This window comes from Lontra canadensis, unplaced genomic scaffold, assembly GCF_010015895.1.
Source record: "Lontra canadensis isolate GAN:19392208 unplaced genomic scaffold, GSC_riverotter_1.0 scaffold30, whole genome shotgun sequence".
In the NCBI taxonomy this organism is placed as follows: Eukaryota; Metazoa; Chordata; class Mammalia; order Carnivora; family Mustelidae; genus Lontra; species Lontra canadensis.
In genome coordinates, this window is record NW_022631024.1 from 17,500,081 (window position 1) to 17,519,512 (window position 19,432).

Below are 19,432 nucleotides of genomic sequence, written 5' to 3' on the forward strand. Positions count from 1 at the left end.
CAGGGAGCCTGCTTCCTCCTCCTCTCTCTCTGCCTGCCTCTCTGCCTACTTGTGATCTCTGTCTGTCAAATAAATAAATAAAATCTTAAAAAAAAAAAAAGAAAATGGACAAATTGAGAAATACAGCCCAACCTTGGATGTGAAACAAGCAAACCGTGCTGGAGACCAGCAGGACCAGAACCAGAGCCCCTCCTGCCCAGATCGCTGGGAAGGGGAGAGGGGAACAATCGCAGTAACAGAAGTCAAAGGAAACACGAACCAGAAAGAAAAGACAGGGCGCCTGGCCGGCTCAGTCCAAGGAGTGCGCGACTCTTGATCCCAGGGTCTCGAGTTCAAGCCCCATGTCGGGAGATTACTAAAAAATAAATAAATAAACTTAAAAAAAAAAAAAAGATGGGAAACAAAGGAAACCATAACAAAGCATAAAATAAAGTGATAAAGGTAAAAAGAAATGGGATAATTTCAACTATTCAAGGAATAAAACAACAGGTTGGATAAAAAAAAATCTTAATCATCATTCTGTTCACACGATGACAAAAATTAAGGGAAGCAAAGTAGTTGGAAGTAAAAGTGAGCCAAATGAGTGTGACCATGGGCTGAGTTCCAGGTCCAAAAGACGGAGGGAAACATCACCACCTGGTTCCTCCCAAAGCCCCACCCGAAAATGACAGGAGAGGAAGCCTACCTGACAGGACAGAGAGAACGGAGGAAGGGGACACAACCATGGAACATCTGGGGCAGAAAGCAGGTGACCCATGACAACCAGCTCCAGAGGCCCCTCCCCACAAAGGCCAAAGCCCAAGTTGGCAGCAGGAAACGCTGAGAACAAACCCAAAAGTCACCAGCAAACCTTTCAAAGGCCCAGATGCCCGGACCACTCTGGTGCTGGCAGCTAAGGTAAGTCCAGCTGGATGAAACTCATCTCGGAAGGCATTAAGACCCCGGTCCCCTCCTCACTCCACCCAGCTGAGCCAATGCCCCTTCTCCACGTGGGTAGAAATGGAAGGTTTATCTCTAGAGCGGGTATAATCAGGCTGTTCAGGCTGGAGTGCCAAGCATAGTTGAGAGCCTGCATCTGTGCCAAAATTAGGGAAAACGGGTAAAAAATATGCAGATGGCACTGGGCATGCAACACCTCTACCCACCTTTGGGGCAGCTGACATGAGGATGGCCAGGACCCTACGCTGCCAAGAGGTATAGAGAAGACTTCACGGGACTTCTGAGTCTGAAACTTTTTTTGCTTCTATTACCAATTGTTTTTGCTAGATTTTGACACAGTGTTTTTAATTTTTAAAATCTAAATAAAAATAACTGTCAGCTTCCTGGGGTGGGGGAAGGGGTCTCGCTACCTTCCCGCAGAAGGCTCAGAACCTGAGCAGGACAAAGGGATCTGATGGGGGGCTCCGCACAGACAGCCCCGAGAGATCACTTTTCCATGAAGATGAAGTCTGTGGACACCCATGCATCTGTCCATTAGCGTCTTAGTCCCCCAGTCTTACATAGCAGTAAACCACCAAGGGTAACCCAATGCTTGAAAAACAATCCAACAAACAAAAGAACCTATGGAGAAAGAATGAAACCAAGACACACAAAACCTCAACAGGAGCAGACCGTGCAGGAGACCATGAACCAAGCCTGTCATGGATGTTCTCAAGAGCTAGAATAATCCATGAGACAAGATTAAGAAATTTTTACTTAAACTTTTATTTTTAAAAATATTTATTTTATTTTATTTATTTGAGAGAGAGAGAGGGGAGAAGGTCAGAGGGAGAAGCAGACTCCCCACTGAGCTGGGAGCCCGATGCGGGACTCGATCCCGGGACTCCAGGATCACGACCTGATCCAAGGGCAGTTGCTTAACCAACTTAGCCACCCAGGCACCCAAGATCAAGAACCTTTAAAAGGAACAAAGAAAAAGAGCTCTTGAATATTATAAAAATAAACACCATCGCTGCAATTAGAGATGCAACAGAAGGGCTGGTACAGAAGGTTGAGGAACCAGAGAAAGTAGAGCAAGACAAAATCAACCAACCACGCACATGAGCAGTCCAGAAAAACCAAAGACAGAGACTGAAAGAGAGGAAAGATACTTTTTAAAAAATGTAGAGGGCCAGTCCAGGAGATCTAATACACAAACAATAGGTTCCAGAGAACAGGGGAGGGGAGAAGAATAAAAGAAAAAAAAAGAAAGAAATCCATCAACAAAATAATTGAAGAGAATGTCCCCGGATGGAAGGACACAGGTTCCCAGATTAACCTCAGGTACAATGGGGGAAATTAGACCCAAACCAAAGAAACGAGTGAAATTTTATAGTGAAATTTTAGAACTCTGTGAACAAAAGGAAGACCCTACCAACTTCCAGAGAGGGAAAAAGTCACAGATGAAGTCAGGAATCAGATTGGCATCGGGTTTCTTCCTGGCAATTCAAAATTGTGGGGGGAGAGTGATTTTGGTTAATTCCTCGACAGGGGTGCCTGGCTGGCTCAGTTGGTTAAGTGTCTGCCTTCCAGTTGGGTCATGTTCCCGGAGTCTTGGGATCGAGCCTCACGATGGGCTCCCTGCCAAGTGGGCTTCTCCTTCTGCCCCCCACCCTGTTGTGCTCGCTCACTCTTTCTCTCTCTCAAATAAATAATCTTTTAAAAAATTTAATTCCTCACCAACCAAACTATCCAGCAAGTGTAAAGGTAGTATGTTCAGACATGCCAAGTCTCAGAAAATTTACCTCCCAGGCAACCTTTCTCAGGAAGCTACTGATGGATAAGCTTGACAAAAACGAGGTAGAAAACCAAAATAAATTGGGGGATGTGGGAACAATCCCCCTTCGTGGGAGAGAGGTGAAGGGCATCTTCAGGGATTATTGACTTCAGGAAAGACAATAAGGAAAAAAGGCAAAAGAAACCAGGAGGAGCTCCTTCCAGCACAGCTGGCCCACTGAGGGCAGGTCTTCTGGAAGAACCACACAGCTGTGTGCTGGCATGTCTGTGTCCAGGACCCCCACCATTCCCATATGGCTTTGACAGACCAGAACAGAGAACCCCCCCATGGGTACCAGTGTGAAGTGTTGTTACTGAGGAGGGGAGGCTCAGCGAATGTGGGTGAGTAACCGTCTGTCACAGTCACTCCCATCAAGACAGCTTTTCCCAATGAACACAAAGGAACTGCATAATCCGGCACCAAAACATATAAAGCAAAAACTGCAGGAAGTAAGAGAACAAGAATAAAAACACAGCATAGAGGCGCCTGGGTGGTGCAGTCGATTAAGTGAGGGACTCTTGAGTTCCACTCAGGTCATGATCTCAGGGTCGTGAGATCAAGCTCTGCGTCGGGCTCCCCGCTCAGTGCAGAGTCTGCTCCAGATCCTCTCCCACTCCCTCCCACCTGCGCATGTGCTCTCACTCTCCAAAAATTAAAATAAAATAAAATATACATCTTTATGAATACCTATTGAAAAATCATCCACAGAATAAAGTTTGATACATATTTTTTTTAATTAGAGGTTGGACTTCAACAAGTTCTTCACACTCTGCACTAAAATAAAAAACTAATAATGAGAGTTGAACTAAACAAGGAAATCCCAACTCCCTGGAAACTTGAAACTCTCCTAAACCAAATCACAGTTTCTGCAACAATGGACCCCAAATAGCCAGGAGCCGCCTAATAACCAGCAACATCAGGTTAGGACCAACCAGAGAAAAGTCAAATATGCTCCCCAGGGCCGAGCACACAGGGCACCCCAATTCCAGCTCCGCTCCCCCAAGCTGCACCCCAGCAGGGCATGCCCCCAGGTGCCCCCTCGAGCTCTGCCAAACCCGAGTGATCAGCGACTCCCTTCCCAGAGTGAGCCTGGCTAGATAGCTCTTGCTTGTCTTCCTCTGGATCCCCTTCCTGTACCTCCACAACAGACACAAGGATGGTGTCCTCTCGAGTTCAAGTGAGCGGAAGAAGACCAGAACATCCAACAGCCTTGGACACCAGGTCTGGAGCACATGGCCAGCCATTGGGAAAGTGTCCAGCTCATACTGCAGACCCACTTGAAAATGACTATCGGATGCACCAAAGGTTTCCATGTACAAAAGGAAAGTGTGGACGTAATAGAAGGAACGCCCGTGGATTGCCTGGCGCCACCATCCCCTGAGGAAGGCAAGACTGGCCGGACTGCCGCCCACAGGCAAGGGAGCTCACGGCCAGCCAGGTGAGAGCCAGGATCCGAACCGAAGCTTGACTCTCGGTTCACAGGGCAAATGCAGTGGGTGGGGGGAGATGGGGGCACCTAAAAGACCTTCCACTTGCGGAGTGTGTGGGCTTCTGGTAAGCCGCAAGCTGTCGGATGGACCTTGTCAGCCGAGCCCCTGCGGAGAGGGTGCCCAGCACAGGGACCTTCCGGGAGGTCGTGTGGGCGGGGCTGAGGCCCCCCTGGAGGGGGACAGCTTACCTGTTGGGCTGGAAGCCCAGGCTGTTCAGCATGTGTGCCTGGTCCAGGTCTCTCGGGAAGCCGTGCAGCACCCACCCCTTCTGAATGCTGTCCTGCTGGCTCAGGCGATGGCTCAGCACCTTCATGATGATGCTGTCAGGAACTGCACAGACAGGAGGGCAAGCGGTCACTCTGTCATCCCGGGCACCGCTCCTGACCCCACAGGAGTCCGAGGGAGCCACGGCAATCTGTGGCTCCTGGGTTTCCTAATGCCCTTGACTCTGGATTGAAAAGGTGAAGGTTAGGGTTTAGGCAGACAAGGCTGTGGGTGCACAGGTCCCTCCTAGGCCCCAGCAATTGAAGGAATGTGGCTGAGACGGGAAAAGCATTGGGGTGACCTTGACCCCTCCCCGACCTTGACAAGACACCATGCCCATCAGCAGCCAAGGTGGTTCCCAGGCCTGCAGCAACATGGGGACAGTCCCCGTCCCCCCAGGATCCAGCTTTTGCAGCACACCAGGCCCCTGGGAGAAGGTTTAGCTTCCCTCGAATGGGACTGTGTCAGCGCCCCGGGTGCTCTCCACTCATTTGCAACAACAAGCAACCCTTGCTTCCCTCCTTCCTCCAGTTCTCCCCACCTCGGTGTCTAGAATCCAATCTCAAGAGTTCCCACTCTGGTTATAACCAGAGGCTGCAGCACGGGCTCGCGGAGGATGAGGTACTGGGACGTGTCTTGTTTACATTACCGCAACTGACATTTTTCTGAAATTTATACCTCTCTTTCAGACTCATTAAATGTCCTATGTTGCTGATGTACTGCGTTTTAGCAATTTGCACTGCATCTCCTGCACTTTGCACTCATTTTTCAAGAAATACTTGGTAAATATTACCAGTGTTTGCTGTGGATGCAGTCCCGACAAGCTAGTTTCCCAGAGTTGCTGTGAGGGTGTTTGGCAGCTTCTCCGGAGAGCCCCGGTCCCCCTCCTACCAGCCACCCGTGGCTTGGGCAAGTGGCCCTGTCACACAAGCCTGAAACTTTCCGAAAGGCCCCCAGGCCCACGGCCACGTGAACACAGGGGTGAGAGCTGCAGAAACAGCTGCTTTCCTCCACAGCCCTTGATGCACACGTCACTCCCTCGTCATGGAAGGACGCTGAACCGTATTCCGAGCAATCCGCATTTCCCTGAATTTGTTTCTTCTCCCTTCTTTCAGCCCTCTTCCCCAGTCTCGAGGAACAAGCAGAAATGGGCTTTTACTCTAATGAGAACATCAGGCTACATAACACAAGTGGGAAGTTGATACAGCTGTTCCTGTCTCTTCCCCTGCGTGCACCTGCTGTGGCTCCCCAGTGCTGGGAGAATGAGAGCGGTCACCCTTCCCATGGCCAGCAGTCCCTGCAGTCTCTGACTCCTGCCTCCCTCCCAGGTGACTCTCCCCCAGCTTCTCCCCAGTCTCTCCCACCAGGACACCCCTCCCCTATGCCTGGCCTGGGGTAAGCCTTTGGACTCAGCCTTCGGGGCCCAGTGGAATGTGCTCCTGAGGACTGCACCCAGCCTGGCTTAGTACCTGGACCTCCGCTTCGCTTGCCGCCCTCGTGGCTGGCTAAGTCTTCGTGTGATGTCTGCCTCTCCCAAAGACAGTGGGTTCCATGAGGAAAGAGACCAGCCCCCAGCAGCACTCGTCACTTCCTTTCCCCGCAACTAAGCACAGAGTAGCTGCAGAATCAACAGACGGAGCCTTCCCTTCTCGAAAGCTTCGCGACAGCTGATCAAACATGTTAGAAGCAACTTGCCCAGACTCGGGAGAGCCAGGAGGTGGACAGGAGATTACACAGGCTTGAGGGGCACACAAATCGAGGGTCTCAGCCCCGCCCCGCACCCAGAGATGCCCTCAGCTGGTCACTCAACCTCTCCAAACAAGGGTCCAAGTCCTCATCTGCCAGAAGAGGATGACAGCATCTGTCACCACAGCCTAAGCACGGCACAGAACCGTCCAGGCGCGTGGCCGGAACTTTCCAGTTCAGGAGACGTATGTTGGAAAATAATACAAACATTTCCACGTTTCCCCACGGTCAGGGTGTTCTGAGAACAGACTGCTGGCTCCTGGAATGCGGGATGACTGACTTCAAACAAGCCTTGACAGTTACAGATAGAGCCCTCTGAAGAGATTTAGGGACCTGTCTCGAGACCTTTGTTTATATTCCCAGAGTTGTAAACCTAGGGCCAGCTGCCTTCCATGAGCTCTGAGAGTCATAATTTCAGGCCTTGTCCCCTGTGCTACAGATTCCTGTACACACAGGGTATGTCGGCTCTCGCCACGTCTCCCCGTGAGGATCGGGGCTGTGGGGAGCTAGCATTCAGACTATGGCGTGAATAAATAATGGGCCTGTTCTCTGACCCAGAAACCCTGTGTCTTGTTTCAGGATAAATAAATATAGATTAAAAACAAAATGGGTTAAGAATCTGCCATATTGCTTTCCAATCCAGGTCTACCCCCTAAATATTTACAGATGTTTTCATCTAAATAAGAAACCAATACAGGAAGAAGGCCTTCCCAGCGATCTGTCCAGTAGGTAGTTACAGAGCACGTGTGGGTCACTACTGTGATACACGGCCAGCCAGAGGGCAAGGGTCCTGCCCTCCAGAAGCCCACATTCTAGCGAGAGAGATAAGTAATGCCCAGATCAATAACCAGTGCAGAGAATCATAGGTACTATGAAGAAAACGCACCAGATGATGGGAGGCTGCTGGTGTGACCAGCTCTAGGACAGCCTCAGGAAGTTACATCCTGCTGAGATTCCAAATTCTGGGTCCTGAGCTGCATGAAGACCCAGTGAGGAGGTTCTGGGCAGGGAGCATGGCAGGGCCCGGGCCCTGAGACTGGAATGATCTGGACACAGGCAAGCTTCAGAGACCGGGCCCATGTGGCTGGAGCAGAGTGGTCTGTGGGAAGTGAGGGTGGACAGGCCCAGCCGGGTGTTCAGGAAGGAAGGGGATTTGGGGATGATCAGGTGTCAGCCTCAGTGCGTGTCACCAAATAAACATACGGGGGTTAAGCCCAGCATCCTGCACTTGGCCACACTTGCCCGTGGAAAAGCTCATTCTTTGGTATCAGCCAGCAGAGTCCCCATATGGGGTCCCTGGGTTCCAGAGATGTGACTGATCAACAGTACGATTTTCTAAGTGGTCAGTGCAGGCTCCTAAGGGCAGAAATGGACCCCGTAAAGTCTGCAGAGAGCTCGGGCTGAGGATGTGAATCAAAGTCACCAGCTAACAGCTCCTGCTCTTTAAATTTCTAGAAAGGAAACATCTTTTGCTGAGGGGACCATGGCTTCCCTCTCCTAGTTCCGGTCCTGCCCCAACCCGCTCTGACACTCTGAACTCCAGTCTTTTCTGCCAACTGGGAAGGTACCTGGGCGTGCTTTGGGCAGGCGGCAAGGCGAGGGGCCGGGGCAGGATGTGTGATACGGGAAGACTCAGCAGAAAACTCACCACTTAGTTCCCCTGGATTCCTCTCTCAGGGCAAGTGTGAGCTGAGAGCCCGGTGATTTAGGGGACTCTCCTGGCAGCAGCGGGACCTCCCTGAACCTCAGTGTCCTCTTCTGTGACACCTGCCTCACTGGCTATTGTGGGACCAGGAGATGGACTCTTTAAAGATGGCAGATGCACTAGAGGTCTCCTGAAGGCCTGGGTGGGTATAATTTAGTCCCTTCCCAAAGTTTATCCAGATTCCCATCAGACTGCTAGGATGAAACCTCTGACAAGATTATGTGACCCTTAAATTTCAAACTTTTCAGATTAAAAAAAATCCAACACCTGAACTTAGATCTGACGTTGGGAGAATGCCGTAGGTTTGAAATGGGCTTGCCTGTGCAGGAGGCCCCCTAGGCAAGGAGCTTGCTGAGCCATGGGCATCGAGGCCTCTGTTGTGTGGGGGTGAGGGCTGGATTGGGCCAACGTTTGTTTCTCCAACAGTCAGGCTCTGCTGGAAAGCAAGCCACCCTCCAGGCCTCCCTGGAGCCTGCAGCTTTCTCGGGGCAATGGGGGGCTGCGCATGAGGCCTGGAGTCCTGGGAATCCACAGAAGGAGGGCCCTGGAAGGTCATCCCCTTGACCATTCTTGTTTCAAAGTTGAGAAACCAAAGCCTAAAACGGTCATGGCTCAAGAGACTTCTGCTGGAGAGAAACGTAACTGGAGGGAAGAATGGAAGACCGGACAGAAGCACAAGGAGACTTCTTGCAGGGATGGGGGTGTGTGCGTGCAAAGATTTCTAGAGGGAATTTCCCAATTTGCATTGGAAGTTAAAATGTAGGGGCGCCTGGGTGGCTCAGTTGGTTGGGTGTCTGACTCTGATTTCAGCTCAGGTCACGATCTCAGGGTCATGAGATGGAGCCTTGTGTAGGGCTCCTCACTCAGCATGGAGTCTGCTTGAGATTGTCTCTTTCCCTCTCCCTCGGCCTCTCCCCATTCTTGTATCCTCTCTCTACATAAATAAATAATTAATTAAAATCTTAAAAAAAATTTTTTTTTAAGTTAAAATGTACGTGCCTTTTGGCCCAGCAATCTCACTTATGAGAAGTCACACCTGGGATTCGGCAGTGCAGACAGGAGGCGGTGGGCGCATAAGGTGCTCATCTCAGCGTCACTTTCGGTGGTGACAGAAACAATGTACAACGCCCGTCAGCAGCAGGCAGCTTAAATAAAGGACGGCATGTCCACGCAATGGGACACAACACACCTTTCAACAAGCCATTTCCACTCACACTAACTTGGAAAGAGGCTCTCACAGAAGGTCGGGGGAAAAGCCAGTCAACATCCTGTGCGTATGATGGAGTCTAACAGAATTATACACAGACACACATGTACACACACACATGCCCACCCCCATACACACACCCCACACGCATGGGAGAGTGGAGGGGGCCCTCTTCTGCCCTGTGCATCAGACCCAGTCTCTCACAGGGCTCAGGGCCCTGGGACCCAGAGAGGCAGCGATCCAGGCCAGTACCCTGGCTGGAAAGGCAGAGGGCTGGGACGCAGAAAGTGCCGAGAGCTCCAAGGAGGGGAAGACATGCGTTTCCGGGAAGAAGATGGAGGGCACGCACACTGGCTCCGACCAAGCCCCTCTCTTCAGGAGCCAGGGAGACACGGACACTCAAGTCAACACTTCTCAGAAGGGCTCATGATAATTTTGAACCGCTCATTATTGGTGAATATTTGTTTGCTGCCTCTGTCCCTACTGTCACCCCACCCCCTGGAAGCAGGGACCCCAGTAAAGTCAGGCACTGTGGAGAAAGGGGGAGCACTCTTACACTGTTGGGGGTAATGCAAGCTGGTGCAGCCCCTCTGGAAACCACAATAGAGGGTCCTCAAAAGGTTAAAAATAGAGCCACCCTACGACCCAGCAACTGCACTACTGGGTAGTTATTCAAAGATGCAAATGTGATCTGAAGGGGCACGTGCACCCCGATGTTCATAGCAGCAATGTCCACAATAGCCAGACTGTGGTAGAGCCTAGACATCCATCAGCAGATGAATGGGTAAAGAAGACGAGGCATATATATATATATATATATATATATGAATATTACACACCCATCAAAAATGATAGCTCATCATTTGCAACCAATGACATGAATGGAAGTAGGAAGTATTATGCCAAGCAAAGTAAGTCGATCACAGAAAGAAAATTATCATATGATCTCACTCATATGTGGAATTTAAGACAAAAACAGACAAACATAGGGGAAGGGAAGGAAAAATAATATACAACAAAATCAGAGGGAAGACAAACCACAAGGGATGCTGCTTTCTAGGAAATAAACGGAGGCTTGCTGGGGGCAGGTGGGTGGGGGGAACGCGGTAACTGGGTGTGGGCATTAAGGAGGGCACACAACGTAATGAGCTCTGAGTGTTGTATGCAACCAAGGAATCACAAAATTCTACCCCAGACACTCCTAATACGCTCTGTGTTCATTAACTGAATTTAAATAAAATAAAATTTAAAAAACAAAGCCGAGGGGGGCGCCTGTGTGGCTCAGTGGGTTAAGCCTCTGCCTTCGGCTCAGGTCATGATCTCAGGGTCCTGGGATCGAGCCCCGCATCGGACTCTCTGCTCAGCAGGGAGCCTGCTTCCCCCCCTCTCTCTGCCTGTTGCGATCTCCCTGGAAGGCCCTACTTGCCCCCATTAGTGGCTCTCACTCTGGGGGAACCAGGGTGCTGGAGGGAGGCTCCCTCTCCCTGGTCCTGCACGGGCTCCCTAGAGGCTCTGTCCAGAAGCACGGGCAATCTGGGAGCACCGCTCAGACCCGCCCTGCCACCAGGCCGGTGGCCTCTGTCCCTCACTCTGGAGGAGCTTTCGGAAGAGTGTCCTCCACAGAGAACGGAGCATCCCCCAGCGGGGGCTGGGCAACACAGCCCCCGGATGAAAGAGAACACAGCCGCCTCTGGACACTGCCTCCCTGGGGCCTTGACCTGAGCAGCCCTCCCGGCTGGGCAGACCCCGTCTCCAGCGCCGTTCCTGGGGCCCCTGCCTGCCCATCACCTTTGTCGGGCTGCTGCCTTTCTTTTCCTGAAGGCTGTTGACTCGTTTTCCCAAACGCACAAGGTCTGACCAGCCAGTTCAGCAAAAATGCAGCTTTTCGGAACCGATCTCGCTGGCTGTGTTCTGCTGGAAGTTGAAAGTCTTCTTGATAATGCTGTCCGTTTACCCTTTATCCTCGTCTCAGACAGAGAATTTCGGCGCGGTCTAAAGTCTTTCTCCACTGAGTCAGGCGCCTCAGGCTTGATTTCTGGGCTTGACAGTTAACATCTCACCCTGCCTATAAGCTACTGCCAAGGGCTACCTCTCCAGAAGGTCCTGTCAACCCTAAATTTAGCAAAGTACGAGATATGAATATCCCATTATTTCATAAGGCCACACGACATGATTTCAGGGTGGGTTTTTTTTTTTTCCCCTGAAGATCTTCCGTAAAAGACAGCGGTTCTCACATTGACCTCGAGGTTATTAAAATCTCAACCCATTTATTCCCTGCCGGCTGGGTGTGCTTGGCACAGGGAGGGATGGGGGAGCCATGGGTCCAGGTGAGAGGCTCCCGGCCCCACACAGGTCCTACCGGTCCCCCCCCACGCCACTCGGGACAGCGGGCCCCACTCTGGTTGAAAGGAAGGCCCAGCTCAAGCTCCCTGTTGCACATCAATCCCAACAGGAGAAAGGCAACCGAGGAGGAACCCCCAGTCAAATGCCCGGAAGGATGGAATCTTCTTCCCCCGCTGGGGGTCTAACGTCTGTCATCCTCAGGCAAGTCCAGCTCAGAGAGCTGTGGAGTGGAAGCGAGGGAGGGCCTGGAGAGAGCACCTAGGCCAGCTCAAGATTGTCCAGGGGAAGCCGGAGGCAAGCGAGGGGCAGAAGGGACCTACTGCCGGCAGTGCTCCAGGCCCTCCGCACCCTCCTGCTGAGCCACACTGCCCCCTGCTGTCCGCGTCCTCGCATTCCTGCACTGGCGGCCGCCGGCCCCAGAGGGCTGGAACCTGGGACTCAGCTGGGGTGGGGGTGGGGGAGCACGAGGGGGCTAGGGCTGCTGGAGTTGGCCTTAAAAGGCCAGGGCAAAAAGTGCAGGAAAGGAAGTTGCTCCCTCCGTCAGGGTTTATAAGGAAAAGAGACCCGAGGCTGATGGAAATGCCCAGACGCAGCTCACTCCCTGCCTCCCCACGAGGGCAGATGGGAAAGAGCCGAGGCCCTCGCCACTGGCCCTGCACTGCGGGCACACACTCCTACATCCTCGCTCAGAACCCCTGTCGACTACTCACGCGCTCCCTGCACCCTACACACACACACCTACAGAGACAGGCTACGCACAGTCTCCCACCCACGCACTTACCCACCACACCCCACACTGCCCACACACCTCCGACACGCCCCGCACCCCTACATCATATACACGCGACACACCCACTGCACGCACGTTTCCACACACAGCTCTATGTACCCCATACAGCACGGACACCTTATGCCCTGCACCTGTCTACACCCAGTACATGACACAGCACCTACCCTCGCCTACACACCCCCCCACACCACAACTACCCCGTAGCTTCTTTCCCTCTTCAAGCCCCCCTTGAGGGGCCGGTAAAGGTGACACTCGGCTATCTGTCAGCATTCGCGGAAGACGCAGAATGTGCTTCCCTTCCCCCTTCCAGGCGGCTGGTAGAGGGGGGCGGTCTTGGAAAGGAACAAGACGGTGAAGGAGAAAGGGCTGCTTTCGTTTCTGTTTTGTATTCCCATCTCATAGGAAGGCTTGAGAGAAATGGGGCTCCCCCCCCACGCACGCATTTCTCGGCCCAGGATGTGAGTGGGGCCCCTCTCGGGTCCCAAATGACTCCCTGTAATTCAGCAAAACTAAACTTCCATTTCTGTGTGACTGTTGTGCACCCCCACCCCCGGCCCCACGGCACTGATCCCTGGCCACCCAGGCCCGCAAGCCCCCCTTGCCGCCACCGCCGGATCGTATCGGGAAGAGCATCCGAGAAAGCCCCGCCGCGCAGCCCCGCCCAGACCTGGGCCAGGTGGTTCCTTAGCGATGGCGTTTGTTTATTATTCACTGCCACCTGCTGGCCGATCGTGGGAGCTGCGCCCCAAGTGAGCACTTCAGAGTGTAAACAGAACCTCTCTGAACCCTGCGCAGGAAATAAGGAGGAGAACCCGGATTGCTCGAATCGGTCTCACCCTGCAAGTGTTCAGCCGGCAGCAGGCCCACTGGATAGTTTGCCTCGTTGGTAAACACAGGTCAGTTGCTCCAGACAAGCTCCTGTCTCCGTGGGCACGAGATGGAACGGACATCAAAGATTTTTAGGTCCCCAAAGTCGGTACCCTAACGCTGACACGGCTTAAGGACAGCATTTAAGGTTGCTCGGCAGACGGCGATGCCAGGAAGTAACAACTTTTTAAATACTGGGTTTTCTTTTTCAAGTCCGGAGAAGTACATTAGCCCTGGGCTCTTACAGTTAGGAGGCTATCGACACTGTTCATCCCTTGAAGGACGTCTGCCCCCTTTCCATCACTTTCTATCACTCCCCCTCTGCCCGTCTACCTGGGTGAGAAGCATGAAAAGCACCCCGTGGGTGCGTCACGGCTGAGAGGCACAGCCCCCGGTGCAAACTCCATTTGTCTACTGAAGCCAAGGATGAGGGAAAAAAGACCATTTAAAAATAGACATTCTTCTATAAATAAATGGCGCTTCACTTAGCAAATTAATAGGACTTTCAGAAAAGGCTCACTAACAATTTGCTACTTCACCATTCCGATCCTAAAACACACTTTTACGTCTTTCAGTGGAAAATGCCGGTACCCGGGGAAAACAACGAGAGGCAGCCAGTCTACACGGGGGCTGGGCAGGTCTCCAAGTGTAATGTACTCATGTTTACCGAACACCGCAGATGAAGGGGCTTAAGAAACACGGTTTTCCTTCTATTTTAATGGAGCCGGGGCTCAGAACCAGCTCTTTCCCCACATCTCACCGGGGGGCGAGAATGCCATTACCCACGGCGATCTAAGGAAGCAAAGTCAGCAGCTATGGAGAAATCCAGAAACAGACATGAACCTGTTTTTTCTGGGGTGGAAAAGACACGGCGTCACATTAATTAACAAGCATGTGAGCTCAGCTCTGTCCTAAGCACGTATTTGTTCGAATGCAAGTACTGATTCACGTGATCTTCCCATTTCACAGATCAGCAGACTGAAGTCCAGAGACAAGTAGTGACTTGCCCAAGGCCACACAGCTGATCGCTGAAGGAGCCCAGATTGAAACCCAGGCCATCTTGCTAAAGCTAGGACATGTGCTCAACCTCTGTGCTCTCTACCTGCCTCTCCCGGGAAGGGGCAGCGTGGACTCTGCCCCCCGCTCCACATTTCTCTCGCAGGGTGCCCTTGGGTGAGTCGCTTTAACTCCCAACAGGAGTTTCTTACTCTTAAAACAGAACTGGTCTCTAAGCCCCGATGTGGCACGTGAAGACATGCTAAAGCCCAGCTCCTGAGGATCTAGAAGGCTGTCTGTCTGTCTGTCTGCTGCACACAGTCCCGAGAGGCTGCCGATCCTGACCCCAGTGCTCAACTAGGGATGCCCACTCCTGCCGCTGAGAGGTGGGCGCTAACCCTCTCCTCTTGAACTTGGGCTGGTCGTACTGACTAGCCTGAAGAACAGAACCAGGTGGAAGCTCACTGTGAGACCTCGAAGCCTGGGTCATAAGCAGCCCCACAGCATGCCCCAACCTCCATCCCAACCCTGGACTCCCTGGGATGTTCTAGAAGCCAGTCACCATATGAGCGGGCTGACCAAGCTGAGGCCACTCTGCTGTGAGAAAGCCGCGGCCCGGGGGGACAAGAGGCTGCATGGAGACAGACCCCTGACCCGCCCCAGCCGCTCCGAGGGTCCCAGTCACCAGGCACAGGACTGCGGACTCTGTCTTCGACATACCAGCCCCCGCAGAGGCAGGGAGAAGAACCTAGGAACCAAGCTGACACCAGCACCGAGAACAAGCTGTCGCACCCGGAGGAGTCAGCCCTGTCAACGCCACGCCAGCTGAGGTCCAAGTCAGCACCGAGTCGAGCCGTCCCTGACACCCCCATGCACGGAATCAACAGCACGATGAAACAGTCATCGTTTCAGCCCTTAAGCTGTCAGCAGCTGCCAAGGGACAACAGCGCCCCCGAGGCACGGTGGGCGGCCTTCGCCGGTTCCGGGTTACCGCAGGGCCCGGCACCCGAGGCCGGCAGCAGTCACGGGAAAAGAATATCCAAAATCCACCCGTGAAACAGATGCACGTAGCCCAGGGATCGCCTCCTACTACCATTGCTTCTAGCACGGGGGCCATTGATACTACTGATATTAACTGTATCACTATTGATACGAGTATTAATTAGCTCTTATTACTAAGAGTGAGTATCCAGCATAGACACAAGTTCATTTTATATGGCTAACAAACCCGAGGCTTTGGTGCTGTGGAAAGCTCACCCTACAGATGAGGGCACTGTGGCTCTGGGTGGCTTGCCCAAGGTCATGCAGCTGGGAAGTGGCAGAGTCTGGACTGGAATCTGGTGGTGGGAATCCAGAGCCGGAACCATGATGGCTCCCCTGACCGTTTAGGGGGGGCTGTGGCTGACCCCCTTTCTGGAGGCAGGTCAGACTGCTTGCTGCCTTCTGCCACCTGCTCTCCCTTTTGTTCCTCCAGACAAACAGGGTCTCACCTACATGGAAATGCAGGCCGAGAAGCTTCTGCGCCCCACGTCTTCCAGGGCCAATTGCTATATGCTCCCTCGCTCATTCACGTGTTCATTTCATTCATTCATAAGCGTTAGCTGAGCACCTACTATGAGCTCCTGTGATGCCAGTCCTGGAGATCGAGGAGCAGACCACTGGCCAGGCAGACAGAGCCTGAGCAAAACCATGCAGTTGTGAGGGCCTGGGAGGACAGACGCTGGGGTAGGGAGAGGTCCCAGACAAAGGCCGTCTTACCAGCACCCAGTTGTGGTGGGGCGGGGGCGTGAGGTCAGAGTTCTGGCAGTCCAGGTCACAGGGGGTAAATCAGATACGTGCATTCAAGGTCTGATGTGCGAGATGAGGAGGAGAAAGGTCTCTCTCTCCTCCCCTGCCACCTTGCCTGGGTCCCCAGGATAGTGGGTGGGGACGGAACAGGTGGCTGTGGGCACTTTCCCTTATAATCCGTACGCATCCGTCACCTCTCACCTCCCATCCCTAGCCCCCGCCCCGCCAATCCCCTCTGTACCCACCACCCTTCCACCCCCTTCTCAGCAGAGCAGGTAGACAGGTGCAGGGTTGAAGGTGTGGGCCTGGCACTTCCCTCATCTATCACGGCGGTGCCAGGCTCCCTGTGGGGACACCTCAGTCTCCTCCTGGCCAACAAGCCCCAGCAAGTCTCATACCCTGATCTGTTCTGGGGATGTGGTGACTGTCCAAAGTGTAGGAGCACAGAAGGTCACTGGGGCAGCCTCTCCCTGGACGCCTCCGGCCCCACTCAGCCCAAGGAGAAAGAAGCCGGTGTCAGCTCCCCATCGAGCACATTCTAAGAGGGAGAGGGGCTTCTAGATGCACCTGCCTCAGGGGTGTGAGCAGCCGCCCAGACGGCTGCACCGGGAGACCTCCAGGTTGGAGAAGACTGGGGCCTCGGGGTCTGGCCTGTCGCAGACGATTTCACAGCTGAGTGGGTTGGAAGCCACCGGGGCTGCCCGTGGAGGGGAAATGCTTCCAGAAGCTCTAGTCAGAGTGAGAAGGACATCATGTACCTCTGGGCTCAGCTTAGACTTAGCAGAAATGTCTGGGTTTTGTTTCATTGCATTTTGCAATCTGGACGGTTGGCGCATGGCAAGCCTGGAGGACCACTCAGGCCGGCAAACACACCTGTGGCCGCCCCTCTCTGGTGACACCACTGGGTGGGAAGAATGGCACTGGATAAGCCCCACACTTGGTGGGGACGAAGTTTCCTTGAAAGGATGCACCAATGACTGGAGAGCCCCTTGCTGCCTCAGTTTCCCTACTGGACCGGCCATTGAACAAAAAGCTTTTTGACCTTTTGGTGACAAACCTTTTGATGACACCCTGGCAAAGCTTTGTTTTTTTAATAACAGAGAGAGCGAATGGGGACGCTTCTGCGACAAAAATCTAGTTGGAAAAAACGAGGAGCTGGACCCTCTGGGGCAGAACCTGTTGATAAACGGGAGGGCTGACCCCTGTTCTGGAACCGTCCCCACCAACGGGCCCTTTGGCCTCCAAGCGCAGCCACCACTTTGAGGCCTGCTGCTCTGCTGGGCTCTCTCGGCCGTGGCTTCTGCTCAGGCTCAAAAAGGCTCCTACCTAGTTTCCGTAAGGAAATCTTTGTAGCAGTCCCAGCGGAAAAGTCACAAGTTTGACTTGAAAAAAGGAGCTACTTCAAAAGCATTGTCAGACCGAGGTGAGGGTTCCTTTAAAATGCATAAATTACAGGGGGTGTCCATTAATCAACCCACAGGCAGCCCCGCGGCGGGAGAGCTCTGGGTGGGGGTGCCGCAGGGACCCGCGGGGACACATCTGGGGGAGGTGAAGCGAATAAAATACACGCTGAATAAAAGAGTAAATTAATGTGTTTATTACTTACTGCCTGGACTGCGTGCATGCATGTGTGTGAGTGTGTGTGTGTGTAGAAAAATGAAAGAAAAATGTAGAGTTTTTTTCAATAATAAAAAGGGAGTTGCACTGCGGGGCCCCTAGAGCTTGTGAAAAATTAAACTCGACGGATTCAAACTGTCCTATTTCCACTTCAAAAGAGATGAGGCACTGAGCTCTTCCCAACTTGTCTTCAAACGCCCAGCACCCTAGAAAGTTTCTTTAAAAAAATAAAGGCTCCTGTTCCCCCAAGCACTGTACCGGTTACTGTACCCACCGTCTCTTCCTCTTCTAATTATACCCCTGTGAGTCTATTAATCAACTGGTAAATTATTTAGAGAGCGGCGCGCTGTCTTGCGCTGGTACAAACACGCCGCGTGCAGAGCCCTCCTGCATCCAGGCAGGGGTCCCTCGGGTCCCGCCTCAGCCCGCCGCAAGGCTGCGCGCCGCTCGCCCAGGCTGCACCGAGCAAAACAAGCGATCCCGTTCCGCTTACCTCCTCAGACGGGAAGATTTACTTTGTCTTTCAACTTAGCAACTCCTTGCAAGTTTGTAACAAAAGAGAAAAGCTGGTCTATTGTCGAATCTTTCGTGTGCATTTAGTGCCGAGAATATTAATTCCCCCTAAAAAGGGCGGCAGCTCGGCAGAGCTCTGATCCACTGCCCTTGGGAGGCGGATGCATGGAAGGCTCTGGAAACACTCGTGATCCTGCCGGTTTGGGGCCAGTTGGGCTCGTGTGTGTGACGAGGGCTGCGTTTGCTGGGGCGAGAGGGCTCGTCACCGGAAAGGGTGCAAATGAGCCTCGGATCGCCCCCCAAATCTCCCGCCTCCGCTCTGCTCGCTTAGGCCAGGAGGGACCTCCTCCAGACAGCAGTGTCTGGGAAAGAGGAGGGGGTGCGGGAGGGGGCACAGGCGACACTCGCGGATCATCTGTCTTCCACGTTACTTTTGCGTTGCATCAGGACTGGTGCTTAGGGGAAAGTTCTTACACCAATTAAACAGCTGTTTCCTCACCTGGGTCAGTGTGCCGAAGGAATTTGGGCCTTTGGGCCACTGAACTGCATTAGCTGCTGTGGGCGCCAACTGGGTTGGCTGGTGACAGAGGGGGCAGGACTTAGGAGCCCACTGTGATCGGGCTGACAGGCTGGCGGGTGGGTGTTGGAAGGCACGGTTCTCCGTCCTTCTCCTGGAGAGCCTCCTAGAGACTATGTCAAATGCCACCGCTGGGGACAGGTCCACGCTGGCGGTCCCTTGACCTGACAATGCCGACACGTTCTGAAGGCAACACAGTTGAGTCAAGGCGAACATCTCACACACTTAGGGCCAAAACTCAAGCCAACAAGGACAAGATATGCCTTTGGCTGTTTCTCCTACTCTCCCTGGGTAGCTGTTCTCTAGAGAAAGCCCAAGCGATGTTGGAGAAAGGAAACAATGATCAGAGCCGGCGTAGAAGGCAGCCCTTCTGAACCAAAGAGACAGTCATGGGCCACTAGTTGAACCCAGCAATCTGGAAGGAGGTCGTGTCTCCCGCCACCAGTCTGCGGACCTTGAGTTCTGGCTGAAACACCCAAGGGCAAGGACACAAATCAAGCAGCACAGATGTCAAGCTGACGGCCTGAGTTGAGGCCGGTGAGGAAGGTCAGTTTCCTTCCAATGGGCAAAGAACAGGTGCCTTCTCTGGGATGCTCTAGGCCTCCAGAAGGAAGAAATCCCACCTTCCACGAGACCCTTTGGTAGGAACGAAACCCCAGGGAAGGTGCTGAGCACCCCATCTGGAGGGGTGACTACTGAGTCACCACTGATTCAGGCAGAGTTGAGACCTTGGGGCTCCTTTGCCTGATTTCGGGGGAAGAAAGACGATCAGCG

At 53.1% G+C, this 19,432-nt stretch overlaps 1 protein-coding gene across 1 annotated transcript in view; it reads right to left on the reverse strand.

Annotated features, from left to right (window-relative positions):
* AK8 (adenylate kinase 8) overlaps nt 1-19,432 on the reverse strand; it is a 114,566-nt gene that overhangs the window by 43,936 nt on the left and 51,198 nt on the right. Inside the window, exon 11 of the mRNA XM_032866144.1 lies at nt 4,434-4,575. Coding sequence (XP_032722035.1) covers nt 4,434-4,575 — 142 coding nt within the window. The remainder of the gene's footprint in view (nt 1-4,433; nt 4,576-19,432) is intronic.